Genomic DNA, 27,682 nt, shown 5'->3' on the forward strand with positions numbered 1-27,682 from the left:
AGTACTTTTTTTCGATAGTGTATTCTACTGAAATCCTAATATTATTCTGAAAAGCTTAAATGTTACCTTCTTTAGAATGCTGTGCCAGGTCCCCCATTTAGTCTGTCCTCTCCTGTGACATTGCTTGCAAGTCTTTTATGAAACCAAATTCATTCTGCCAAGTGCATACCTATTGTACAGTGATCAATTGTCCCAGTTTGTCTGGACCAAAGATTTCCTGGGATGAGTTAGCCACCCTAACTGTTGGTAAGTCTGTCCTCCCCATTATATCCAACAGTCCAGGAGGGAAGGGAAGCCTTTTTATCTCTATTCACACAAGGACTTGCACATAGAAATAGTGATGATATTAACAACAATAATTCATATTTGAGTATTGTCTAGATTCCAGGCCCTGTGCTTAACACTGTATAACAACCAAATAAATGAAGTCAGTCATTCTCCCTTTCTATAAAAAAAATTGAGCCCTAGCCAGTTTGGCTCAGTGGATAGAGTATTGGCCTGTGGACTGAAGGGTCCCAGGTTCAATTGTAGTCAAGGGTACATGCCTGGGTTGCAGGCTCAATCCCTGGAGGGGGGCGGGGATGCAGGAGGCAGCCAATCAATGATTCTCTCTCATCATTGATGTTTCTCTCTCTCTCCCTTCCTCTCTGAAATCAATTATATATATATATATATGCTTAAAAAATTGAATATAAGACAGTTAAGTCAGGATTTGAGAGTTTGGGATAAAAGAAGAGAACCTAATCCCCACTCATGCTTATCACTGCAGTTCTCAAACTTTTTGATCTCTAGACTCTTTTACATTCTTAAGAATTATTAAAGATCTCACCCCCATGCCCACCAAACTTTTATATGGGCTATCTATTGATAGTGACTATTAGAAATTAAAACTTAGAATTTAAAACATATTTGCTCATTATTTTACTTAAACATTAATAATACATTTTATAAGTGAAAAATAACTATATTTTCCCAAACAAAAACATTTCAGTGGGAAAAGTGGCAAATCTCTTCAATGTCTGACTTAATTAAGAAACCACTGGAGAAGCACTTGAGATCTTCTCCCTGGCATATGTCATCTGTTTGGCTCAAATAAACTGTTATAAACGTTTAAAAAAAACAACAACCCAAACCACTGGATTCTCTCAAATCTGCTTCTACCATTCAGTCTGTTACAATATATATCATATATAGCCTCTGGAAAACTCCACTGTACACTCGTGAGAGAAAGAAAGCGAAAAAGGCAAATAACCTCTTAGTATGATTATCAAAATTGTTTTGGCTTCCGAAACCCCTGGGGTCCCTGAGCACTTTGGGCGGTGCTATTGTACTGTACGAAACAAAAACGACTTTATGGCAGACCTCAGGGGACGAGGTAACCTTTGGTTTGCACGAATGTTGGGTTTTGAATTGTAGACATCTTAGGCCTTACCGGGGCACCACGAGAAGACAGGGAGGACAGCATGTCCCTCTCCTCGACCAAACGTTATTCTGTGAGCTCTACCCGGGTTACCCAAGAGAGTTTCCGACCTTGGACTACAACTCCCAACAGATCTCGCGGCAGCGGGCGTGTGTCAGCAGTTGCGAGGTGCTTGTGTGACTCCGGCCGAGTGACGGAAGTGGAGGGGGCGTGCCTGTTCCGGTAGACGCAGTGCCTCAATTGGAGGAACCGGGAAGATGGGGCGGAGCCAATGTTTGGGATAGCCAATGGTTTGCAGTCAGGCGGAGGGGGGGCGTGGCAGGGCTCACTTGCGGGCTGCGTGGGGCTCCCCGAATCCGGGAACGCGGGTTTGGGGGCCGGGACGACCCGGGTGGGAGATGGCGGCACGATGGAGCAGCGAGAACGTGGTGGTGGAGTTCCGCGACTCTCAGGTGAGCCGGGGGCCAAATGGAGCCTTCTGGGCATGCGCTCTCCCGGTTCCCCTCCCCCACTCTGCCGGGTTTGTCTCGGGGTTGGCGGGGCGGCTCCTCCAGCCGGTGTTGTGGAGATGACTGGGAGTTGTTAGACCTGAGAGTGCGAGCTGGCGATTGGGGCAGGCACGAACACGGTTTGGGGGTTACTCGCGGAGGTATGGGGAGTGGGGTCTGCCTTCTTGGGACGCCGAAGCGCAGAGATAGCGAGTGAGTGACGAGGGGTGGCTTCCCAAGGCCAGGATGGTGAACTGGGTGTTTGCTCCTCGAGGCTGGGGGCCGCGCTTAGTGACTTTGGGCAAGTCGCAGAACTCTGAGCATCAGCAATGGAACTTAACCCACCTCACAGGATGTTGGGGTAGAGTTGATTTAAAAAACAAAACAAAACACCGGAATGCAAAGTGCCTATTTCAGTGCCTAAGCTTTTAATGGTTGCTGTTGCTAGAATAGTGGAAAATCCCATATAGTGAGTGAATAGGAGTGTGCGTTGCAAACCCAGCTCAGTCCCTAGCCTGACCTCACCCTCTGCGCATTAGTTTTTCTCACCTGTGAGAAAGTGTGAATCATATCTACCTAATAGGGTTGGCATGAGAATTTGGAGGTCATACATTTAGAGTGTGTGGCACAGTGACAGGCACAAGGTAAGTCTCAAAGAACGTTAGCCCTTACTAGGGATTTTTCTATTTCCTGTCTTTCATATGCCAGGCTGTGCTGTCATTAATTCATGAAAGAACCACACATGATAAGTAGATGTTATCCCCTTTTTCCAAATGGGGAAGCTGATCCTGGTTTGGCTGATCCTGTGACTTGACTAAGGCCTCTTGTTATGTGACCGCATTTGGATTTGAACTCAGGCATCTGGCCCTGGAACTCTTCTTGGCCTCATTACACTACCCTGCATACTGTATGAGCCTATCATACAGTTGTTCCTCAATAAATATCATACCCACCTACCCCTCCCCTAGCACCAAGGACAGTGTCCGGGTGATACTCTTTTTATTCACATACTAGGGGCCCAGTGCATGAATTCGTGCACCTTGAAAGGAACTGTGGGCTGCGAGGCTGCGGTGGGCACAGGGGTGGATCTCGGCCCATCCTCCACACTCCTGTCCAGACCCTCCTGCCATGGCCCTGTCCCCTGTCTGCTGGCAGCCCCACTCCCACCATCGTCACCACTCCAACACGCTGATGGCACTGGTCCCGCTCGCACCCACTGATGTCGCGGAGCAATTGGGGCCGGTGCCAGCAGCGGGTGCAAGTGCCGGGCGGGACCGTGGTGCACGGGAGCAAAGAATTTTCAGTAACCACCAGAGGCTCGCCTTGATGACAGTGACCGGCGCCCTGCCTTGGTCTGGCATCCCCGCTCACCTGCTCCACCATCCCACTGTGGCTGACACCCGCCATGTTCCGTGCTCTGCCGCCTGCTGCTGATGCCTGCCATGTTCCGCGCATGCCCCCTGGTGTTCAGTGCATGTCATAGTGACCGGTTGTTTGGTTGTTCGGTTGTTCCGCCGTTGGGTCTATTTGCATAATAGGGTTTTATATATATAGATTTCTGGAATACCTTTTGTGTGTCAGGCTTTCAATTCACTCATTTATTCAACAAGGATTTATTTGAGCTCTTGTGGCCAGGTGCACACTGTGTCTGGCACTGTGTTGATACTCAGGTGATTTATTCTGAAGGGAAAATGGATTACAACAAGGGGTGATGTGGTTTCTTCTTTCTAAAACCCCATCCCATTTTGCTAAGGACAATTTCTGAAGGAGCCACCCACCAATTTGCTCTTTGGTGCTCTCTGATGCATAGTTCCCATGGAGAATTTGAGTAGCAGCATCCTGATGAAAGGATTCTGAAGCACTTAGCACTGTCAGCCTGGTGTCTCCTCTCCCAAGGGATGTGCCAGACTCAGGGGAAAAAAAACTTTTTCCTGTTATCCATATTGTTAATTGCTTTCACTGGGGACTAAGAGCAAAATCATGTATGGTGCTTCTGAACCTGCTAATTTGGAAGCTGCTAATCTGTAAACCTTTTAATTCTCATAGAAACCCAGGCAGTCTCACCCCAGCTTCTCTATAGAAATGTAATTGAAGAGACCTACGGAGAGAGAGTGCTGACACATATATTAGGATGCTATGAAGTAGTATCAAATAATTAATCCGAAACAGCCATTGTCAAAGTAAGAAGACAAAGTAAATTGGGTAATTTAACTACCTTGTGGGAGTTTCTGTTCTTTCTGATTTTTCTATTCAGTGGGAAGGGTACATCTTGGCATGAATTAGCATGGTTTTGTGGTTGAATCTGGTGCTAATTAGGAGGGGTAGGGACCCATTTCATGAACTATTTCATTAATGTAGAAACAAAAAGTTGAAACTCTTAATATTGTCTTTCGGAAAAGAAAGCCCAAACAATAAACTTTTAAAAACCCCTCCTCTTTAAAAAAAATCATTAAAAAAATTAAAGCTTTTAGGTTTTCCAGTGAAAAACCCCAGCTGTGCCCTGATCGGTTTGGCTCAGTGGATAGAGCATCGGACCGCAGACTGAAGGGTCCCAGGTTCGATTCTGGTCAAGGGCATGTACCTTGATTGTGGGCACATCCCCAGTAGGGGGTGTGCAGGAGGCAGCTGATCAATGTTTCTCTCTCATCGATGTTTCTAACTCTCTATCCCTCTCCCTCCGTCTCTGTAAAAAAGCAATAAAATATATTTAAAAAGAAAAACCACAGCCGGAAAGGTGAAGCTCTTTAACAGCTTATACAAGCATCATCCACTTTGTAAAACAGTGCCTTGAGATGTTACTGTCACCAGTTAATAGTGAAGAACCTGTGCTACTTGGCAACTACTCTGAAGTGGTCCCAATGAGTGTTGTTATCACTGTAAGAAAATTTAGATATAATCTAAATCAATGAGTGTTGTTATCACTGTAAGAAAATCAATCAGTGTTGTTATCAATGAGTGTTGTTATCACTGTAAGAAAATTTAGATATAATCTTCTAGGGCTCGCGAGCCGCGGTTTGCCGACCACTGTTCTAGGGCAACACCATCCAATGATGATGGAAATGTAGCCATTGAACACCTGAAATGGGGCTAGTGTAACTGAGATACTGTATTTTTAATTAAATTTTCATTAATTGCCATTTAAATAACCACTTGACTATTGGCTATGGTATTGGAAAGTGTAGTGGAGATTGGATAGTTTCCACTCTCAAAGAGAGGTAAGGTGGTGGAATATTAACAAGTCTCTAACTCAATAGTAAAAATAAATTTAAAAAATACTACAGGAGCCGAAACCGGTTTGGCTCAGTGGATAGAGCGTTGGCCTGCGGACTGAAGGGTCCCGGGTTCGATTCCGGTCAAGGGCATGTACCTTGGTTGCGGGCACATCCCCAGTGGGAGGTGTGCAGGAGGCAGCTGATCAATGTTTCTCTCTCATCAATGTTCTAGCTCTCTATCCCTCTCCCTTCCTCTCTGTGAAATATCAATAAAATATATAAAAAAATAAAAAAAATAAAAAAATACTACAGGATATGATTATTGTATGATGATAGGAACTTTGGACTCAAAGAACTCAACTCTCTGCCGAATGGCTCTACTTCAGCATCTGTGAGATAGCTCAAACTCAGTATGTCCAAAGTAGTTGGACATACTCTGGGACTTCTCTCCTTGCACCCCAGCTTTTTTCCCTCATCTAATACACCCTCCAAATAGCTAGAGTGACTTTTAAAAATCCAGATTTATTGAGGTATAATTAATGTATAATAAAATTTACCCTCTATGTGTACAATTTGATGAGTTTTGACAAGTGTTTGTAGTCCTGTAGCTACTATAATTAAAATATAGAACATTTTTATTACTCTAAAAAACTCCCTCATGACCCTTTGTAGCCAGCCTTCTTTCCTTAATCCCATCCTCTGGTAGCTTGCTGATGTGATATCTGTAACAAATGGAACATACAGTGTGTTACCTTTTTTTAATCCTCATCCGAGGATATTTTTCCATTGATTTTTAGAGAGAGTGGAAGGGAGGGGAAAAGACAGAGAGAGAGAAACATCGATTGGTTGCCTCCCGCATGCACCCCAATCAGGGCCTGGGATGGAGCCTGCAACCGAGGTACATGCCTTTGATCGGAATCGAACCCAGGACCCTTCAGTCCTGGGGTCATGCTCTATCCACTGAGCCAAACTGGCCAGGGCCAGTGTGTTACCTTTTGAATATGGCTTCTTTCACTTAACCTAGTGCTTTTGAGATTCACTCATATATATATATTTTTAAATATATTTTATTGATTTTTTACAGAGAGGAAGGGAGAGGGATAGAGAGTTAGAAACATCGATCAGCTGCCTCCTGCACACCCCCCACTGGGGACGTGCCCGCAACCAAGGTACATGCCCTTGACCGGAATCGAACCTGGGACCTTTCAGTCCGCAGGCTGACGCTCTATCCACTGAGCCAAACCGGTTTCGGCATTCACTCATATTTTGAACATATTATTTAGTCTCTTCTTTTTTTTTTTTAAATATATTTTATTGATTTTTTTACAGAGAGGAAGGGAGAGGGATAGAGAGTCAGAAACATCGATGGGAGAGAAACATCGATCAGCTGCCTCCTGCACACCTCCCACCGGGGATGTGCCCGCAACCAAGGTACATGCCCTTGACCGGAATCGAACCTGGGACCTTTCAGTCCGCAGGCCGACGCTCCATCCACTGAGCCAAACCGGTTTCGGCAGTCTCTTCTTTTTATTGCCCAGTAGTATTCCAGTGTATAGATAGATCATAATTTGTGTTTTCCAGTTTTTGGCAATTATGATTAAAGCTGTGATAAATATCAAGGTGATTTTTGTTCTGTTTTTTTACCTCCTTCCAGGTGATTTTTAAAAACCATATATGTATATGATTTTAAAAAACTATACATATATATATATATATATATATATATATATATATATATATATATGTTGTTGTTGACTACTTTTAGAGAGAGAGGGAGGGAGGGGGAGAGGGAGAGGGTTGGAGTCCCCATCTTTATTTCATGCCTTTAATCTATAAATTACACAGTAGAGTTCTGAAAATGACATCTCATTTCACTGCCTGCCTTTCCAGTAGCGCTTTTTTTTCTGCTCATGACTCTAGTGGAATGAAGGATGCATAATAAACACTTTTTAGCCTCCAGCGAGAGCAATCTGGCTTCTTGTCCCCAATATTACCTATGACATATTTCATGAGGGTGTTCGAGTGGGAGAAACCCATTAATGAGACCAGTGAGAGTGAGGAAGAGAATTTCTGGTGATTTGTGAGTGTAGCAGCAGCATGTGGACTCTTTCTTGATGGTTTCTAGAAGTAACTTAGAGCATTTAATAACTAAACAGTAGCACAAACTGTTTCAGATAATGCCCTGAAAATGCAGCAGGAGTTGAACTTGCCCAAATAAGAGAATTTAGGGCTGTAGCTGCCATGATTAAAAACAGCCTCATGCTTTAGCCTGAATGCAGCCATTTTAAAAAATGTTTTTATTGATTTTTTTAGAGGGGAAGGGAGAGGGTGATAGAGACATCAATGAGAGAAACATCATTCAGCTGCCTCCTGTATGCCCCCTACTAGTGATGAGCTCAAGACTGGCATGTGCCCTGGCTAGGAATCAGACAGGTGACCTCTTGGTGTGTAGGATGACACTCAACCAACTGAGCCATACCGACCTGGTCTAAATGTAGTCATTTGATTGGGTGTGGTCTCTTGGAAATTAGACATCGGATCCTGAAAAGATGATGCTTCCTAGGCATTGGGAGACCTGGGAAGGAGATTTCTAGTGAAAATGGTACTAGAAATCTCAGATTAAGTGGAAACTGGGTATCCCAACAAGAATATGACTGTGGATTCAGTAGGGCTGGTGTTTGAATATTACCATTGCCATTCAGCTTGGAGGAGGAGTCTGTGCCCTTTGCAAAGGCATAGATAGTGTGTGTGTGTGTGTGTGTGTGTGTGTGTGTGTGTGTGTGTGTGTGTGAGAGAGAGAGAGAGAGAGAGAGAGAGAGAGAGAGAATATGGTGATGATGATGATGATGATGATGATGATGTCGTCCCAGGTCAGGTTTTGCTCTGAGTAGCTCTCTTTGCTCTAAGTTAGTCAGGTTCTCTAAGGGCTCCAGGACTTCTGTCTCCTCAATTTAGAACATGCCAGTATTGGTTGTGAGTAGTCCTGATGTTGAAGGAAAAGACAGCAACTGCCCTGTTGTGGAAGGTGAATGTGAGATTTGGATAAGAACTAGAAAGGGATAAAACCTGGGAAATGCCTTAGCCATGGGAAGAGGAAGAACCCACGGTGACTGACTACCTGCCTGTCTTCTCCAATCTGAGCTGGCTTTGCTAGCAGAACTAAATTTGTTTTCTCTCTCACAGGCAACGGCAATGTCTGTGGACTGTCTTGGGCAGCATGCAGTGCTTTCTGGGTGAGTGAACTTGCTGTTTGTCTGCCATGGTTTCTGGGAACAGGTGGAAAATTAAGAGGTTTCTGGGAAATTAGAAAATACTCTTATATTTAAGGGTTACGATCATAGAGTTTAGTTCTGCTATCCTATTGACCTCAGGGGTACTGGTAGAGATGATTTGCAGTTATTTTTGTCTCTGCCCTAACAGGTAAGCAATAAAATTCCTTTGAAATTTTAGTGACTGGTCTTGGAATTGCAGTTCTCTGTTTACTGCATGGACTCTTCAGAAGGATGCCAGCTGGTATAGTTTAACAGGTAGTTACTAGGATTGAGGGGATCCGGGTTCTCGTTTGGCAGTGCCATTAATTATGGTATTTCAGTTGCCTCCCTGGACTCAGTTTTCTCATGAAAGAATTGGATTTCATCATGAATAAATTAAACTACCTTATTTCTATAGTATCTTCTGGCACAAAAATATTTTTTTAAAATTTTATTGATTTCAGAGAAGAAGGGAGAAGGAGAGAGAGAGATAGAAACATCAATGAGGAGAAAATCATTGATTGGCTGCCTCCTGCACCCCCCATGCTGGGGATTGAGCCCGAAACCTGGGCATGTGCCCTTGAACAGAATTAAACCCGGGACCCTTCAGTTTGCAGGCCAATGCTCTATCCACTGAGCCAAACCAGCTAGCCCGATTGTCTTCCATGAGCTAAACTTGATCTTTCTCTTTCCTCCAAAGCTAGAGTTAAACTTTTCCCAGGTAAGAGCTGCCTTTCTTATAGATATAGTAGAGGCCCAATGCATGAAGTTCGTGCAAGAGCAGGCCTTCCTTCCCTCAGCTGCCGGCACCGGCTTCCCTCTGGCACCTGGGACCCAGGCTTCCCTCCGGCCACCAGCAGGCACCCAGGACCCAGGCTTCCCTCCGGCTGCCAGCAGGCACCCAGGACCCAGGCTTCCCTCCGGCTGCCAGCAGGCACCCGGGTCCCGGCTTGCCTGGCAGCCCCGGCTTAGTCTGGAAGGTCGTCCGGTCTAATTAGCATATTATGCTTTTATTATTATAGATTCTTATTTTAATGGGTCTTTAAAGGAGAATGAAGATAAATGTGTATGTTTATCTTCTGTCCTGTATTTGCTCTGGAATGTCTCTGAACTCCCCTGTTGACAGGCACCTCATATATGTTTAGCCCTTAGCCTCTTCCTGTTTTTTGTTCTAATGGTAAGATGCCAGCTGGCCAGAGGTTCTAAATCTTTGTTCTGCAGCAACTTTTTAGAAGTTTCGGAAGTTCTGTGAATTTGTGTCCTACCTATGCATTCCTTCTTCTCCCTTAACTATCCCTCTTAGGGTTTCTGCTAGTTTTCCATGCCATTTTAACTTTCCATTTCCTATCTTTTCTGATTAGGGACTATTAATCTTTTTCTTCATTTTTGAGCCCATCTATATTCATTGATATCCAGGGGCTTGGAGTACTCTCTAACAATGAATTGATAGCCAATGGCTGCTGAAATGTTAATTTACACAGCAAAAAAAAAAAGGAAAAATAAGTGAACACAGGACATCCCTGTTCTCATTTCATTTATATTGATTGGTACCTTGAACATTATTGACTTAATATGTTATTTTCATTATTTTTTGTTGTTGTTATTTTCCTTCCTGTTAGATTTCATTTAGTTTTCCTTTCAGGTAGACGACTTGTAAGGGAAATTGAGGTTTTTCTACAGGATATTTGGCTAAGTGATAAGTTTAATTTAACACGCATTTGTTAAAGCGTGGTAAACACTGTGCCTTAGTGATTCTGGACATATAAAGATATTCGAGACTTGGTCCATACTCCAGACACTTAGTTGGTTCAGGATGAGAGTCCTAACATTAGTAGTTCTGCTACAGAGATAAAGGCTGCAGTCAAAATGCAAACCACATATTGGGGGTAATGTAGAAGCAGTGACTGTCAGCGCTGGGGCATTGGGAAAGGCTGGGAGAGGGGCAGGGTTGGAGCTGAGTGTGGTGAAAATACTCTTATAATTAAGTACCGGGTTGCAGGCTCAACCGGGATGCAGCTCCTGCTTGTCTAACAGCCACCTTAGTTACTCCTGTCACTTGCATGCCTTTCAGAGTAGATAAATAGTCAATATATCTGGGGTGTTTTTTTGAGCACTGCTCACAAATCATATGTTATTCTAAATGTACTTTTCTATTTTAATGCTAATGCGGTTATAGTGTCATCATGATATGTTGTTCTCCTAGCCGCCGGTTCCTATACATCGTTAATCTAGATGCCCCTTTCGAAGGTCACCGAAAGATCTCTCGCCAGAGCAAGTGGGACATTGGAGCTGTGCAGTGGAATCCTCATGACAGCTTTGCACACTACTTCGCAGCTTCGGTGAGTTTATTTAAGGACTATATGAAAAGGCTTTTAAATGTGTGGTCTGGGGCTGAAAGGTGTATGTCCTATGTAGAGAAGAGAATGTAACCCTCATTTCTCAGGCGGAAAAGAGGTGTGGGTGGTTCTAAAAGGAAGATAGAGGTTATGTATATGAAAAGGTTTTATTGGTACCATGGGTGTCAGACTTTGTATTTCTAAGGATTGAATCCAGATTTTCAAGGGAAAAGGTAGATGGCCTCTACTTCTTTGTGTGATGAGAACCTGTTTTCATTAGCAGCAATGTCACTAGCCAGTGATGCTGAAACACGTTTTGAGGGGGAACTAGTGAGCTCAGCTGTGGTTGATCTTCAGTGCTTTCAGAGGGATCAGAAGATTCCATATGCCCTTCCACTCAAAGGAAAGGGTTCTTTCTTTTTTTCTTTTCTTTTTTTAAAATTGATTTCAGAGAGAAGAAGGGAGAGGGAGAGAGATTAGAAACATCAATGCTGAGAAAGAATCAATGATCAGCTGCCTCTTTCACAACCCCTACTGGGGATTTAGCCTGCAACCCGGACATGTGTCCTGACCAGGAATCGAACCGTGACCTCCTGGTTCATAGGTTGATGCTCAACCACTGAGCCACACCACTTGGGCTCTTCTTTTTAGTATATATCTAGGAGTGGAATGGCAGGGTCATGTGGTAAGTCTGTGTTTAACTTTTTGAGGGACTATGAAACTGTTTTCTGCAGTGACTGAACTGTTTTACAGTCCCACCAGCAATGCATAATGGTTCCATTTTATCCACATTGTCATCAAAAGTAGTTACTTCCTGTTGTATTTAAATTAAAAAAAAAAAATTATAGCCATTCTGGTGAGTGTAAAGTGGTACCTCACTTTGGGTTTGATTTGCATTTCCCTAATGACTAATGATGTTGAGCATCATTTCATGGGCCTGTTGTCCATTTGTATATCTTTTTTTTGAGAAACATTTATTCAAGTCCTTTGCCCATTTTTGCTTTGGGTTGTTTGTCTTTTTGCTTTTGAATTGTAATAGTTCTTTTTAAAAAATATTTTTCTTGGTTTTGAGAGAGGAAGGGAGAGGGAGAGAGAAAGAGAAATATCTATCTGCTGTCTCCTGCACATCCCCTGCCAGGATCAAGCCTGTAACCCGGGCATGTGTGCTGACCAGGAATCCAACTGGCGACCTTTTGGTGCATGGGATGACACTCAACTGAGCCGTACTGGCCAGGGCTGCAATAGTTCTTTATATACTTTGACACTAGACCCTCGTCAGATACATGATTTGCAAATATTTTCTGTACTTCTGCAGATTCTTTTCACTTTCTTTTGAAAAAAATTTTATTTATTGATTCTAGAGAGAGATAGTGAGAGAGAAACATTGATTGTTGTTCCACTTATTTATGCATTTATTGGTTGACTCCCATATGTGCTCCAACTGGGGATCGAACCTGCAATACTGGCACATTGGGACAATGTTCCAACCAACTGAGCTACCTGGCCAGAGCCTTTTCATTTTCTTGATAATGTCCACATAAAAGTTTTAATTTTAATGAAGTTCAATTTATTGATTTTTTTTCTTTTTGAGCATCAGTTGATTAAGCTTCAGTTGCCTCATCTATATGAGACATGGTTGATGACACCCAGTGTGTAGTGTGGTGAGAAAGACCAGAGAACTCATCTGTTAATGTGCCTAGTTCATTGAGCAGACCCTTTGGAAATGTCAGGGAATATTGTAAGGTGAAGGGAATTTCTTTTCACTCTTAGTCCCAGTGGAAGCTATTTTGAATCCTAAACTGATTTAGAATTAGAATCAGGCATTTCAGGATAAAAATCTCAAAGTGTTATCCATCTATATGACTCTGAACTAAAATGAAAATCAGTCGTATATATATTATTAAACAGCTATTAGTAACCTTTATTCACTATCAGTGTGTTTCATAAACTCATGATAGTTAAGGAGCCTTTGCCGGTTTGTTTTGTTTTTAAGTGAAATGTAATTTGATCAAAGCTTTCTTCTTCTTTTTTTTCTTTGTAACTATTGTTCCTAGTGGCCCATTTTTCTGTGTTGTTATGTTTAAGTCTTTAAGAAATTTGAGCCCTAGCCACTTTGGCTCAGTGGATAGAGCATTGGCCTGTGGATCAAAAGGGTCCCGCGTTTGATTCCAGTCAAGAGCATGTACCTTGGTTGCAGGCCCCTTCCCGGGCCCTGGTCAGGGTTCCTACAGGAGGCAACCAATCGATGTGTTTCTCTCACATCGATGTTTCTCTCTGTCTTTCCCTCTCCTTTATACTCTGCAAAAAAAAAAAATCAATGGAAAAAATAACCTCGGGTGAGGATTAAAAATTATAATAATAAATAAATAAATTTGATATAGGCCTGTTTTAAGCAGTCTTGTGTAATTTTGCCTTCTTGGACACCCTTTTGATGGTGTTTCTGTTCTTTTTCTTGTGCATCTGTGTTTTTAAAGCATCAGTTGATTAGGTAGGTTGACTCTAGGCACTCGATAATGGTAAAAGTGAGCTAAAAATATCTGTTGTGCTAGCAGTTGGAGAGAGATGGGTGTGTGACCTTCAGAATAGGGAGGAGGTTCCTCTAGTGGTCTAGGGACATCTGCATTACCCTTACTCACATGCTCAGTCTGTAGGATCTTTGCCATGCAAGTTAGTTTCGACATGGCTTCCCTTTCTTGGCCTTAAACAGATTGGGGTGAGAGCATATATTCTGATGCCTTCTTTCCCTTGTTTCTTTTCAGAGTAACCAACGGGTCGACCTCTATAAGTGGAAAGACGGCATTGGGGAAGTTGGCACAACCTTACAGGGCCATACTCGTGTAATCAGGTAGGCACCAGCCCTCTGCAGCTCCCTGGGGAGCGAGATGAAAACACCCACCTCCTCCCACAGCTTGATTCTCTGTGTTGTGTTGGCCCTGGGTGGCTGTTAGGTCATTAGACAGTACTGAGGTGATGGCTTTCACAGTGGAAAACACTGGTATTTAGGAACCAGCATTCATGTAGTATTAACTCTGATCTTAGAAAATACTTAGGTACAGAGTAAGGATTAGAGCTGACTTTTGCCACAGGAGGGAGAAGTTATGCCATAATCCCTCAGGCCATAGTCGGCGGTGGCCAGGAATAGAGACATCCGGGAGCAGCCTGTGCCCTTTCTCCAGCAGCTGTGCGTCACCACATAGAGCTCCTGCATCGCAGTCCATCATCCAGACACGCAGTTCCCTTCCACTCATGGCCTTCCAGTGGCCTCTGAGTGTTCCCTGACCCACCCTTCCCTGCATCCCTGTTTCTGGGTAGAGAAAGCTTGTTCTGGGAAGTAGCAGCAGGGAGTGCAGGGGTGGTGAAGTGGACTTGGAAGTGATGGGAAAGTCTAGACCCCTGCCTCTGCTTACTGTTCATGTAGTAACCGCCTTTCTAGACCTGAGGGCACAAGTAGGGGACCAGAGGCCTGCTGGTAACATGGCAGCCTGCCACTGCTAAGGGACATTGGATTTACTCACTGTACCTGTGGTTGAGTCTGATTCAGAAAATGAAAAGTCAAACATTTTCCTTGTTTTGTCTGTACAGTTTGTGCCTGCATGTGCGTGTGTGCATGTGTGTTTTAAGTTGAAACACTCCATTTCTGTCCTGGAGCACGTGTAATATAGCTGGAGATGACCGGGAAGGACCTGAATGTTTCTTTCCGAGCTCAGTTAAGTCTTGTTCATTCCCAAAGAACGTTGGAGATTCCCAGCCTAAACTGTCTTGAGAGGCCCATTACAGTGACTTTCTGAAACCACTGGAGACTAAATCTGCTACTGCTTTGGAACCAGACTCTGAATTTTTTTCTCTCTTCATTTTTCTGTTTATTTCTGTGTTCCCAGTGACTTGGACTGGGCAGTGTTTGAACCAGATCTCCTCGTTACCAGCTCTGTGGACACCTACATCTACATTTGGGATATCAAGTAAGAACGATGAAGAGGCATAACCACGTGGTTGTGCGTGATTTGGTAGCTTCATTTTAGAGATCAGGTATCTTAGTTTGGTGCCCCCTAGATGGCAGACCCTGAGACAAGGATACTTTGCCAGATACATTATTTAGAAGTTGAATGAAATGCGGTAGGGGATGGAGAAGAGATAGGATGGGGAAGGCCACAAATAGAGGGCGCGTTATCCACCTGTGTACCACTGTGAACCGGTGAGGCTGAGTCTTACTGGGACTGCTAGGTGCTAGTGTAAAACTCCCTCCTCAGAGGCATCCCACCCCGAGGGCTAAGGAAGTGGAGGTGCTGTTCACTGTCAGTCATTGGTTGTCCCCAGGGGCCTTACTTCTCTGCACTCAGTCCTTTCACAGCGGTTGCCAAATGGTCCTCAGCAGCTACGGAGATTTTTGGCATTTGGAAGTCAGGATGAAGTTTACTAAAGTGGCAAGTGATGGCGGGGAATTTTGATGGGCACAGACACAGCTGCTACTGCAGGCAGTGCTACAAGACACATCTGCTCAGCTCTTTACTTGCTCTTTGGGAGGCTTCAGTTCCCCATCTGTGAGCGTGACTGAGGGCCACCTGGTAGAGATACTCTTTTTTTTTTTTTTTAAATATATTTTATTGATATTTCACAGAGAGGAAGGGAGAGGGATAGAGAGCCAGAAACATCGATGAGAGAGAAACATCGATCAGCTGCCTCCTGCACACCTCCCACTGGGGATGTGCCCGCAACCAAGGTACATGCCCTTGACCGGAATCGAACCCGGGACCCTTGAGTCCGCAGGCCGACGCTCTATCCACTGAACCAAACCGGTTTTGGCTAGAGATACTCTTCATGGGGTAAAGAGCACCCAGCCAAGGCCTGGCACCTTATAAGTTATTTTTTTAAATATATTTTTTAAAATTAATTTCTTTTGAGGAATATTGTGTGTATGATGGAGGAGGAGGAAGAGGAGAGAGCGGGGCGGGGGGAGGAGAGAGAGAGAGAGAGAGAGAAAGAGAAACATCGATGGGTTGCTTCCCACACATGCCCTGACTAGGGATCTAACCCTCAACCTGGGTATGTGCCCTGACTGGGATCCAAACCCACCAACCCTTCATGTATGGGCTGATGCTCCAACCAACTGAGCCACACCAGCCAGAGCACTTTGTAAGTTCTTTTTTTTTTTAAAGTTCATTGTTGAAAGTATTACAAATGTCCCCTTCTCCTCCCCCTGCCCCCATTGACCTCCTCCACCCTGGATCCGTGCCCATCCCCCCCCCCCCCCCAGTGCCTTCACCACATTATTGTGTAAGTTAACAGAGGTGACTAACTAGTGGGTATAGTCTGTAGAGTCCCGGAGATGGTCCACTTTTTGCCCTCCCTAGGCTGCTCTGCTCCCAAATGGCAGTGGTTTTTTGATACTTTACACTGAAAGGTGGACTGTAGGTAGAAGACAGGCCAGGTATTGAGATCTGATGGACCAGTGAAAGGGATTCTTAGGGAGCAAGGGTGTGTACGGCTGACATTACCAGCATTCCCTCCAGGTTGGCACCGCAAGGTGCTTAAAGCTCTCTTTTTTTAAAAATTGAATTTATTGGGATGATATTGTTCACAAAACCATATAGGTTTCAAGTGTACAACTCAACAAAACATCATCTGCATACTGCATTGTACACTCATTGCCTAAAGTAAAGTCTTTTTCTGTCCCCATTTGCCTGCCTCCACCTACTCCCACCCTACCTACTCCCACCCCCCTTTTCCTCTGGCTATCATCACACTGTTGTCTAATTATATATATATATATGTCCTTTTGTGACTGATTTATTTCACTTAGCATAATGTCCTCAAGGTTCATCCATGTTGCAGCATGTGACAGAATCTCCTTCCTTTTTAAGGCCTAATAATAGCCCACTGTATGTATATAATGCATTTTGTTTATCCACTCATCAGTTGATGGACACTTGGGTTGCTTCCACCTCTCGGTTATCGTGAACACCCCGAGCAGTTTTTTACTTAACTTTTGAAATGCTTTGGTAAGATTCTTGCAGTTACCACTCCATGACTGTCCACTTGTTCCATTAGGAGAAATGACACCAGGAAGGTATTCTTTTGGCTTTTTCTGCTCCTACATCAGGGTCACCCATGCCATGCTGTGCTTTTTGTGTGTGTGTGTGTTTTTGTTGTTGTTAATCCTCATGGAGGATATTTTTCCATTGATTTTTAGAGAGAGTGGAAGGGAGCGGGAGAGACAGACAGAGAGAAACATCGGTGTGAGAGAGACACGTTGATTGGTTGCCTCCCCCACGTGCCCTGACCAGGGCCAGGGATCAAGGCTGCAACCGAGGTATGTGCCTTTGACCGAAATCGATCCTGGGACCCTTCATTCGCAGGCCAACGCTCTATCCACTGAGCCAAACCAGCTAGGGCTCTTTATGCTCTTTTTAAGGCTCTCACATTCCCACTGATCTCCAAGTACCTACTGAAAGGAAAGTGAAGAAATATGTGCAGAGCATGAAAAGCACTAGATGGGTGGTGGCATATGAATTGGGCATTTGATTTCTGACTTTTATATTTCAGAGACACAAGGAAGCCTACCATTGCACTGTCTGCTGTAGGTGAGTGTGTGTTCCCTCTGTTTGTCTTTATTCTATTTCTTCCATTCTTTCTCTCACACTGACTGTCCACACCCCATGTTTTATTGTGGCTAGATGGAATTTTAAGGCCCATATTGCAAGGGACTTGCTTCAGGTTGCTCTTAGAAGTTGGTCAGGACTATTGAGTTGTAGTCAGCAACTTATTTCAGGATGCAAGGACAGGAACCAAATTGATTTGTTTTTAAATATTTTGTTGTGGAAAATTTTAAATGTGTATAAAAATAGAAGAAAGTGAAGTACCAGTTGTCAACATACTGCCAGTTTTATTTCATCTTTACCTCTACCCACTGTCCCACTCCCCCACCCTATCCTCTTTGGGATTATTTTGAAGCAAATCGCAGGTATTCTTTCATTTCATCAACAAATATTTCATTAAGTATTTCTTACAAGAAAAGAATCCTTTAAAAAACATAATTATATACTGTCAACATACCTAAAAATATTAACAATAGCTTTTTATTACCATCATATACTTAAGCAGTATTCAAATTTCCCCAGCAGTCTGTCTGTCTCTCTTTCTCCTTTTTTACAGTTATTTGAATCAGAATCCAAGTAAAGTCCATACTTGCAAGTGGTTGATATACTTCTCATCTTTATTAATTGGTAGGGTTCTTCTCCTTTTCATTTTCTGGTTTGTTTTTCTTTTTCTGCAGTTTGTTTATTGAAGAAACCAGGCTGTTTGTCCTGTGGTTTCCCCACAATCTAGATGATGCTGATATGTCCCCAGGGTTTCAGTTAATATGGAGGCACTGCGTCTTTGAAATCTGATCTACCTGTTTTCTTTTTTTAAAATATATTTTATTGATTTTAGAGAGGAAGGGAGAGGGAGAGAGAGATAGAAGCATCAATGATGAGAGAGAATCATTGATTGGCTGCCTCCTGCATGCACCTTACTGGGGATCGAGCCCGCAAACCAGGCATGTGCCCTTGGCCGGAATCGAACCTGGGACCCTTCAGTCTGCAGGCCGACGCTCTATCCATTGAGCCAAACCAGCTAGGGCATGATCTACCGGTTTTCATTGCTTGTTTGGAATGAACTATTTTTGGGATTCTGCACTGGGCTCTTGTGGAGGTTTCCTACCAGTTCCTGGGAGTCGAACTTGGGTGTAGAACTGGTAAACCTTACTCACAGGGATGAAGCCTAATCATCAGGATTATATTTTGGCATCAAGTACCTGTCACGAGGAGATGGAGCAGGCTCTTCTTACTCATTCTCTAGCTGATATGCTTTCTTACAAAAAAACTAGGTCTTCACCACTTATTCTTAGATGACTTAAGATGCCCTGTGTCTCAAGAAAAAATAAAATAACAAAAAAACAAAACAAAAAACTAATACCCTCACCAAAACCAAGCAAGGATAACTCTGGGCCTTATCTCTATTTCCTGTTAGAGTCTAAGTCCTTGCTTTATCACATTCTCCAGACTTCTTGGGTCAGGTTGCTCTTCAAAGCCCTGGATCTACTATGGCATCCCCAATAATAACACCCACCCAAAGGGAGAGATGTCAAAGCAGAAATATCATGTGTTATCTGAGCAAGAACAAACAGGTGGGAAGGAGGGCCATTGTTTGGTTCTTGTTTAACTTAATTTGATTATTTTTAAGAGTCAGCTATCATTGCTGCTGTGTCCCCGTTTTTCCCATTTCTCAACCTCTCCTGCCATCTTACAGTGTGCCGCCTCTCTTAAGTAGCAGCTGTTCTGTCGTTGTTCTTTGTGTTTGCAGAGTGGGGAAGGCCTGAGTTCACACAGTGCCTGGGTGTTCCCTTTCCCTGACTCCGTGCAGGGCCAGTGGCCTTATCTAACCACTGATGGGTTGGTGGAGGGGGGTGCACACAACCCTCTGAGGGCAGAATTGGGCAACACTGGAGCTTCTTTTTCTTTCTTTCTTTTTTTTTTTTTTAATATATTTTATTGATTTTATACAGAGAGGAAGGGAAAGGGATAGAGAGTTAGAAACATCGATGAGAGAGAAACATCGATCAGCTGCCTCCTGCACACCCCTTACTGGGGTTGTGCCCGCAACCAAGGTACGTGCCCTTGACCGGAATCGAACCTGGGACCTTTCAGTCTGCAAGCCGACGCTCTATCCACTGAGCCGAACCGGTTTTGGCTGGAGCTTCTTTTTCATCAGAGCTTTGTTTTGCCAACACTGTCCATCCAAAGGAAGGAAGGAAGGAAGGAAGGAAGGAGGGAAGGAGGGAAGGAGGGAAGGAGGGAAGGAGGGAAGGAGGGAAGGAGGGAAGGAGGGAAGGAAAGGAGGAAGGAAGGAAGGAAGGAAGGAAGGAAAGAAAGGAAAGAAAGGAAAGAAAGGAAAGAAAGGAAGAAAGAAAGAAAGAAAGAAAGAAAGAAAGAAAGAAAGAAAGAAAGAAAGAAAAAGAAAGAAAACGGAAGGAGCAGGCATTGAGGTTGGGAGTGCAATCCTGGTCATTGAGGTGATGAAGAGCCAGGTTGTGTGATGAGTCAGTTACCAACCAGCAGAGCCACATTCAATGTCTGCTCTCTAAGAAACTGCATTTCCCTGCTGATGCTGCTCAGAGGTAACCTGTAGATTTTTTCCCCCAAGTGAAGTTACCAGGTGACTCTGATCCTGTTCCTATGTGTTATTTAATTCATTTATTTTTTGGCTTTATTTTCTCTTTATGGTGGAGTTGGTGCATTTATAGAAACTTGAGGGATTCTGTGCTTATTTCAACCAGAGCTCATTATCCAGCTCCCCTGGGTATGCTATCCTCTGATTCCAAAGGTGTTGAGGTCAGCAGCTTTCTACCCTGATTTTTCTTTGCAGCGGGTGCCTCACAGGTCAAATGGAATAAAAAAAATGCTAATTGCCTTGCCACCAGTCATGATGGGGATGTACGGATATGGGACAAGCGGGTGAGTAATCTCTCTTTTTCCCCCAGTTGGCCTTTAATCCCTCCCAGAGGATAAGACGAGGATGTTGTGAGTAGCAGGGCTTGTCTGAGACTAGCGTGCCTGTGCAGTGTGGTAAATTGCCATTTTCAGATCACAGTACCAGATGATCTTTGCTTCCTGATCAAACTGGCATTGAAGGAAGGTAGGGAAAGTAGGAGGCATATGATCAGTGGTTAAGACAATGTACTTGGACTCTGAAGTTAGAGTCCCACTTTGCTGTCTCCTACTAGTAAGTATGATATCAGATGAGTCACTAAACGTCTCCAAGCTTCCATTTCCTTATCTTTAAAATAAAGTTGATAATAATAGTGAGTGTATCATTGAGGAGGTCAAGTCTGGGAGACCCAACACTATTCTAGGATGGTCACCTGCCCCAGATTGCAAAGCAAAAACCATTTGTTCTAGGACATATACCATCCTGGATATCTCTGGTATAAATGACTGAGGTGCAGGGTACTCAGTTGCACAAATCTTCCCTTAGAAGCCTAGCTATCTCATCAGCCCCAAAAGAGCCTCAGACCATATATTCTCCCTTCAACTGCTCCTGTAACGGACAAGCAGGAAGAGGTGTGGGGTCCTAGACTGCTGTTGTAATGGAAAGTATGTAGGACGTTTGGTATGTTGACATGAGGGACAATATGATGCAGGGAAAGGGCCTCCCCGGTATCTAACTGCCAGACCATTGGGTAATAATGCTCCTGTAAGATCTGGGTTCTAAATACCACTTCCTGCTCTGTGACGCCCTAGGCTTGAGATCCTCAGCCTTTTTTGGGAGTACCTACTTTGAGTTTTCCTGAAACTTGTTCGGGGTCTGTCCCAACTCCAGTGTTGCCTGTAAAGTCTTAGTTTTGTTTCTGGTTGCCCTACTCCCTTCCTTCTTAGCAGGGAATAAGGTCTTAACAGTTGCAGAGCGGAGAGGGAATGAAGCAGAAATTTGGGGGTCTGCTGGATTGGGTGCCAGGACTGCTGGGGAAGTCATGTGCTGGCTGAAGCTTTCTGCCTTAGTAGCTCTTAGGGGAGAAGGAGATTTTATAAATAGAGATTGGACAGGTGTATCTTCCTTATGTTTTTTTATTTTATTTTATTTTTTTAAATATATTTTATTGATTTTTTACAGAGAGGAAAGGAGAAAGATAGAGAGTTAGAAACATCGATGAGAGAGAAACATCGATCAGCTGCCTCCTGCACACCTCCCACTGGGGATGTGCCCGCAACCAAGGTACATGCCCTTGACCAGAATCGAACCTGGGACCTCTCAGTCCGCAGGCTGACGCTCTATCCACTGAGCCAAACCGGTTTCGGCTCTTCCTTATGTTTTTATCTCTGTCCCTTTAGTCCAGTCTGGTAGTAGTCATTCTTCCACCCCCTTTATTTCTTAAATTGGTGATGGGGTTTATTCTTTTTGTCACTAGCATAGCATTTAAATATAGTGAATAGTTTAAATGAAATGTGTGGTTAAGTTAATTGTAGTGCATCCCTATTTACTATAGACTGTTTTCAGAGTCATAGGCAAAAGAAACACTTTGGTGTTTAGCCAGGAACTCTACCAAAACAATACCTGTGTTCCTTATCTTTTTTTTTTTTTTTTTTTTTTAGTAAAGAATTATAAATTTATTAGGTCATCTGGAAAACCAGATGGGCTGAGCCCCCAAATGGCGCCAGCCTGTGTTCCTTATCTTGAAGTACCTACGGCCAAACTATTCCTTCCTCGTCTTTTGATTGGTCCACTAATAACTCTGACTTCCCCCAGCAAGCCTTTTATCCATCAGTTTAAGGGGTTTTAACTTCATTTTTGGCTATTAATAACTTAAGATTCTGCTGAGATGGACTGTAAAGCTTGTTGGTTTTATTTCTCCGGCACTTCCAGTGTCAGAGCAGCATTGACGGCAGCCAGCCTCAGAGGCTTAAAAAAGTGCAGTGTCAGTGGTGATGCCGTAGTTTATTAACAGTGTGACTGATAATATTTATGTTTACTAAGCATTTATGATGCACAGGCATTGTTCTAAGAACTTTATGTGTATTGGTTTATTTCTCTTTATAACTAGTCTTTAAAGTAGGTACTATTGTGATCCCTGTTCTGCAGATGAGTAAACGTAAGCACAGTTTGTTACTAGGATTTTAACCCCGGATAAAATCAGGCTGGTTCTGGAGACTGCACTAATACATGCTCTTTAGAGCAAGTATAAAAAGAAAATAATCATTCATAGTCCTGTTACCCAGAGACAAATGCTAACATTTTGATATTTTATTTTCTTCTGCGTTTTTCATGGTTTATCATATCATATATATAGTTATGTATACTTTTTTCATTTAACATTACATTTTCCTCATGTTATAAACTCTAAGTATTAATTTTTTAAGAAATATTTATTTATTAATTTTTGTTGTTAATCCTCATCGAAGGATATTTTTCTAATGATTTTTAGAGATAGTGGATGGGAGTGGGAGAGACAGAAATATTGATGTGAGAGAGACACATCGATTGGTTGCCTCCCGTATGGACTGGGAATTAAGCCCACAACCTAGGTATGTGCCCTGACCAGAAATTGAACCCCCAACCTTTTGGTGTACAGGATGATGCTGCAAGAAACTGAGTCCCCTGGCCAGCGCTCTAAATATAACTTAAAAAACAAATGTTATTATTGCTTTCAGAGAGAGGGAGGGAGAGGGAGAGAGAGATAGAAACATCAATAATGAGAGAGAATCATCAATCGGCTGCCTCCTGCATTCTCCCCACAAGGGATCGAACCCCCCAACCCAGGCATGTGCTTTGACCAGGAATCGAATCTCAACCTCCCGGTTCATAGGCCGACGCCCAACCACTGAGCAATACCGGCTAGGCTCTAAGTATAACTTTTTTTTTAAATTTAATAAATCTTTATTGTTCAGATTATTACAATTGTTCCTCTTTTTTTCTCCCATAGCTCCCCTCCACCAGGTTCCTACCCCACCCTCTGCCCTTACCTCCCCCCCACTGTCCTCATCCATAGGTGTACGATTTTTGTCCAGTCTCTTCCTGCACCCCCCACTCTCCTTTTCCCCCAAGAATTGTCAGTCCACTCCCTTTCTACGCCCCTGATTCTATTATATTCACCAGTTAATACTGTTCATAAAATTTTTTATTCCCTGGGTTTTTAGATTCACTTGTTGATAGATATGTATTTGTTCATAATTTTTATCTTTATCTTTTTCTTCTTCCTCTTCTTAAAGAATACCTTTCAGCATTTCATATAATTTTGGTTTGGTGGTGATGAACTCCTTTAGCTTTTTCTTATCTGTGAAGCTCTTTATCTGACCTTCAATTCTGAATGATAGCTTTGCTGGGTAGAGTTATCTTGGTTGTAGGTTCTTGCTATTCATCACTTTGAATATTTCTTGCCACTCCCGTCTGGCCTGCATAGTTTCTGTTGAGAAATCAGCTGACAGTCGTATGGGTGCTCCCTTGTAGGTAACTAACTGTTTTTCTCTTGCTGCTTTTAATATTGTCTCTTTGTCTTTTGCTCTTGGCATTTTAATTATGATGTGTCTTGGTGTGGTCCTCTTTGGATTCCTTTTGTTTGGAGTTCTGTGCGCTTCCTGGACTTGTAAGTCTATTTCTTTCACCAGGTGGGGGAAATTTTCAGTCACTATTTCTTCAAATAGGTTTTCAGTATCTTGCTTTCTTTCTTCTTCTGGCACCCCCATAATTCTGATGTTGGTACGCTTGAAGTTGTCCCAGAGGCTTCTTACACTATCTTCCAACTTTTTGGATTCTTTTTTCTTTTTGCTTTTCCGGTTGAGTTTTTTTGCTTCTTTGTATTTCAAATCTTTGACTTGGTTCTTGCAGTCCTCTAGTCTGCTTTTAGGTCTCTGTATAATATTTTTTATTTCAGTCAGTGTATGCTTAATTTCTAGTTGGTCCTTTTTCATATCCTCGAGGGTCTCGCTAAATTTATCGGCCTTTTCTAGGAAATTCTTGAAAAACCTTATAACCGTGGTTTTGAACCCTATATCCAGTTGTTTACTTTCCTCCATTTCCTTCATTTGTGACCTGCCTCTTTGTCTCCGCATTTTGGCTTCTTCCCTGAGTTGATGGAGTGGCTTTGTGTGCTAGGTGTCCTATAGGGCCCAGTGGCTCAGCCTCCCCAGTTACCTGAGGTGGACACTCTTGGTGCACCCCTTTGTGGGCTGTGTGCACAGTCTTGATGTAGTTAAGCCTTGCTTGTTGTTGGTGTCACTGGGAGGAATTGACCTCCAGGCAAACTGGGTGTGAGGATCAGCTGTGTCTCCGCTGGGAGAGCTTCTGTGCTCAGCTTGGATGGAGCAGAGTCTCAGGGTGGAGCAGACAGCCTTGGTTTCCTGTCCGCCCCGCCCTACGAGGCCCCTGTGTCTCAGTGTCCCGCGGCAATGGCTGCACGCACCTCTGAGAGAAGGCTGCCCTCGAGTTTCGCCCGCTGCCAGACAGTCCAGTTTCTCCCCGAATGAGTCTGGGTACCCAAAAGTCTCACCCGGAACTGGATTTCAGTGCAGTCGGGAGGTTTTGTTTCCCTCCCTAACGAGACAGCTAGCTGTGCACTTGCTGCCCGCCCTCTCCGCACGCCGCGAGTAAGCCAGCTGCGTATTCAGCCGCCCGCCCTCTCCACGCACGCGGGTCTCCATACCTCTGTCCACAGCTCCTCTGGGTCTCAGTGTCCTTTTATCTTTCCGTCTAGTTGTAGAATTTCCACTCAGCCAGCTTTCTGGTGGTTCTGGACGATGTCTGCTCTGTCTTCCAGTTGCAGTTTTGAAAGGCAGCAGTATAGGTGTTTACCTATGCCGCCATCTTGGTTTCTCCTCTAAGTATAACTTTTTTTTTTTTAATATTTTTATTGATTTTTTACAGAAAGGAAGGGAGAGGGATAGAGAGTTAGAAACATCGGTGAGAGAGAAACATCGATCAGCTGCCTCCTGCACACTCCCTACGGGGTATGTGCCCGCAACCAAGGTACATGCCCTTGACTGGAATCGAACCTGGGACCCTTGAGTCCGCAGACCGACGCTCTATCCACTGAGCCAAACCAGTTAGGGCTCTAAGTATAACTTTTAATGGCTGCTTCATATTGTATCAGAAAGCTGTACTAGAATTGATTTAAAAATTTCAATTATTCCCCACTTACTATTTTTAAAAAATATATATATTTTATTGATTTTTTACAGAGAGGAATAGAGAGTTAGAAACATCGATGAGAGAGAAACACTGATCAGCTGCCTCCTGCACACCTCCCACTGGGGATGTGCCCACAACCAAGGTACATGCCCTTGACTGGAATCGAACCTGGGACCTTTCAGTCTGCAGGCCGATGCTCTATCCACTGAGGCAAACCAGTGAGGGCATCCACTTACTATTTTTATTGTTTCTGGTTTTCTGGTATTCCATGTAACACCAAGATGAACATCTTTTGTATCTAAAGCTTTCTGTGAAATTGGAATATTCCCTTGAGAAAGAAAAATTTTAAGTCTCTTGATAAAATTTTGTCAAATTCCCCCCCCTAAAAAAAGCTTTTGGTATTTTATATATACACGAGCAGTGATAAATGCAGACTGCATTGAGTATTATTTACAGGTATCTTCTAATTTGATAGCTTAAACATATTTTAATGTATTGTTTGAGGTTTCCTTTTGAGCTTGTTCGTTTTTATATGCTTATTAATTGTGTATTGTTTTCTTTTGTGTTGTGTGTTCATTCTCTTCTGGGGTCTTGGTCACATTAATATTGGAAGTTTTCAGGATTGACATTGGATCTGTTTGGACATCACAGCCCCTCTTCTTGGGTGATTGTGAGGAAGGGGAGCAAGAATTGCAGACCATAATACTAAAGGGGAAAAGCCCCCACTATCTCGTATCCTTCATGAAAGCCAGTCAGGCTGGAGCGGGAAGAGAGGAGGCTCCCAGAGCCATATACAGAGCATGGGTGAAGGAGAGCAGGATAAGTGTTGTTGTTTGTTGTAAACAAAACAAAGTTGTTTCTTAAAGGTAGAGACGGTATCTAGCATTTTTGTATCCCTGCTCATCACCCTGCAGACTATGTGGTAGACTCGAGTTTTTTCTAAATAGACAACACTATGTGCTGGTCTTTTGCAGAAACCTAGCACAGCAGTGGAATATCTAGCAGCCCATCTGTCCAAAATCCACGGCCTGGACTGGCACCCAGACAGCGAGCACATTCTTGCTACCTCCAGTCAAGATAATTCCGTCAAGGTGAGTGGTACCCCAGTGGGGAAGTTGGGGAGCTGTGTTTGGAAGGCATCAGTTTGTGTTTGGGAGGTAGCATTTTCTTCTGAAGGAAAGTATGTTGGCGCAGTCTGTGTGTTTCAGGGGTGCATGTGCTTGTTGGGGAGCTGAGCAAGTAAACCTGGTTATGTAGAATAGTAGGAGTGATATAGTAGCATATCTATATACTAGTGGCCCGATGCACGAAATTCGTGCACATGAAAAGGGGATTAATTAGAGGAAATAATTTAATATTGTTATTTGCCCTTTCTCTATAATAGAAGTGTCAGAGATGAAAGAAAATTAGTAAAATGTATATGAAAACCTTCCTCCTGTCAGAGTCTGGGGCACACCACGGGACCCAGAGTCAAGTCCCCGCCCACCCACATGTGCCTCAAAATCATGTGAGACCCAGACCCGGCCGGCCCCCCCTTCATTGAGATAGATCCAGACCTGGCTAATCCCACCCTTGTCAAGCCCTGCCGGGCAGGGAACGTAGCCTCAGGTTCCCTGGCCCGGTGCCAGGACGGGGGGCGTGGTCTGAGGTCCCCCAGCCCAGACCGGGGTAGGGGGGCGTGCCTTGAGGTCCCCCGTCAAGCCCCGCCAGGTTGGGGAGGGGGCGCAGCCTCAGGTCACCCCTGGGCGGGGGGCACGGCCTGAGTTCCCCCGACCCAGCACTGGGGGTGCACCTTGAGGTCCCCTGTCAAGCCCCGTCAGGCAGGGGGGCGCAGCCTCAGGTCCCCTGGCTCAGTGCTGGGGCGGGGTGTGTGTCCTGAGGTCCCCCGGCCTGGTGCCAGGGTGGGGGGCGCAGCCTGAAGTCCCCTGTCAAGCCCCACCTGGTGGGGGGCATGGCCTGAGGTCCCCCGGCCTGGCGCAGGGGCTGGCGGAGCAGCCTGAGGTCCCCTAGCCCAGCACCAGGATGGGAAGTGCACCTTGAGATCCCCTGTCAAGCCCCACGGGGGCGGGGGAGGGCATAGCCTCAGGTCCCTGCTGATTGCTCGTTAAGGCTCCTTATGGGAACTTGGCCTCAGCTGTGGGTGCAGCCATCTTTGTGACGGAGTGATGGTTAATTAGCATATTCCCTCTTTATTAGATAGGATATACATGGTATAAAAGCCCAGAGACCAGAACAGCAGAACCACCAGAACGACCGGTGGCTATGATGCGTACTGCGGCAGCCAACCAGCCTGATCCGGGCCCCGATCAGCACTCCCTAC

General features: G+C 44.1%; 1 protein-coding gene across 4 annotated transcripts in view; it reads left to right on the forward strand.

Moving 5' to 3' along the window:
- Nucleotides 1-1,722: 1,722 nt before the first annotated feature.
- Nucleotides 1,723-27,682, forward strand: part of WDR59 (WD repeat domain 59) — a 75,672-nt gene continuing 49,712 nt past the window's right edge. For 3 of the 4 annotated variants that reach the window (XR_013959183.1, XM_080644330.1, XM_080644331.1), the window contains exons 1-8: nucleotides 1,727-1,872; nucleotides 8,304-8,353; nucleotides 10,575-10,710; nucleotides 13,467-13,552; nucleotides 14,586-14,666; nucleotides 17,248-17,285; nucleotides 20,110-20,198; nucleotides 26,337-26,453. Coding sequence is in view for 3 of the 4 variants with exons in the window: in XM_080644330.1 (XP_080500456.1) it covers nucleotides 1,819-1,872; nucleotides 8,304-8,353; nucleotides 10,575-10,710; nucleotides 13,467-13,552; nucleotides 14,586-14,666; nucleotides 17,248-17,285; nucleotides 20,110-20,198; nucleotides 26,337-26,453 (651 nt within the window). In the remaining variant the exon portion in view is untranslated. Of the gene's footprint in view, nucleotides 1,873-8,303; nucleotides 8,354-10,574; nucleotides 10,711-13,466; nucleotides 13,553-14,585; nucleotides 14,667-17,247; nucleotides 17,286-20,109; nucleotides 20,199-26,336; nucleotides 26,454-27,682 lie in introns of all 4 variants that reach the window. The other variant, XM_080644329.1, reaches the window with a different exon arrangement.

The sequence above is a fragment of the Plecotus auritus genome (assembly GCF_963455305.1).
Source record: "Plecotus auritus genome assembly, chromosome: 10".
NCBI classification, from domain to species: domain Eukaryota; kingdom Metazoa; phylum Chordata; class Mammalia; order Chiroptera; family Vespertilionidae; genus Plecotus; species Plecotus auritus.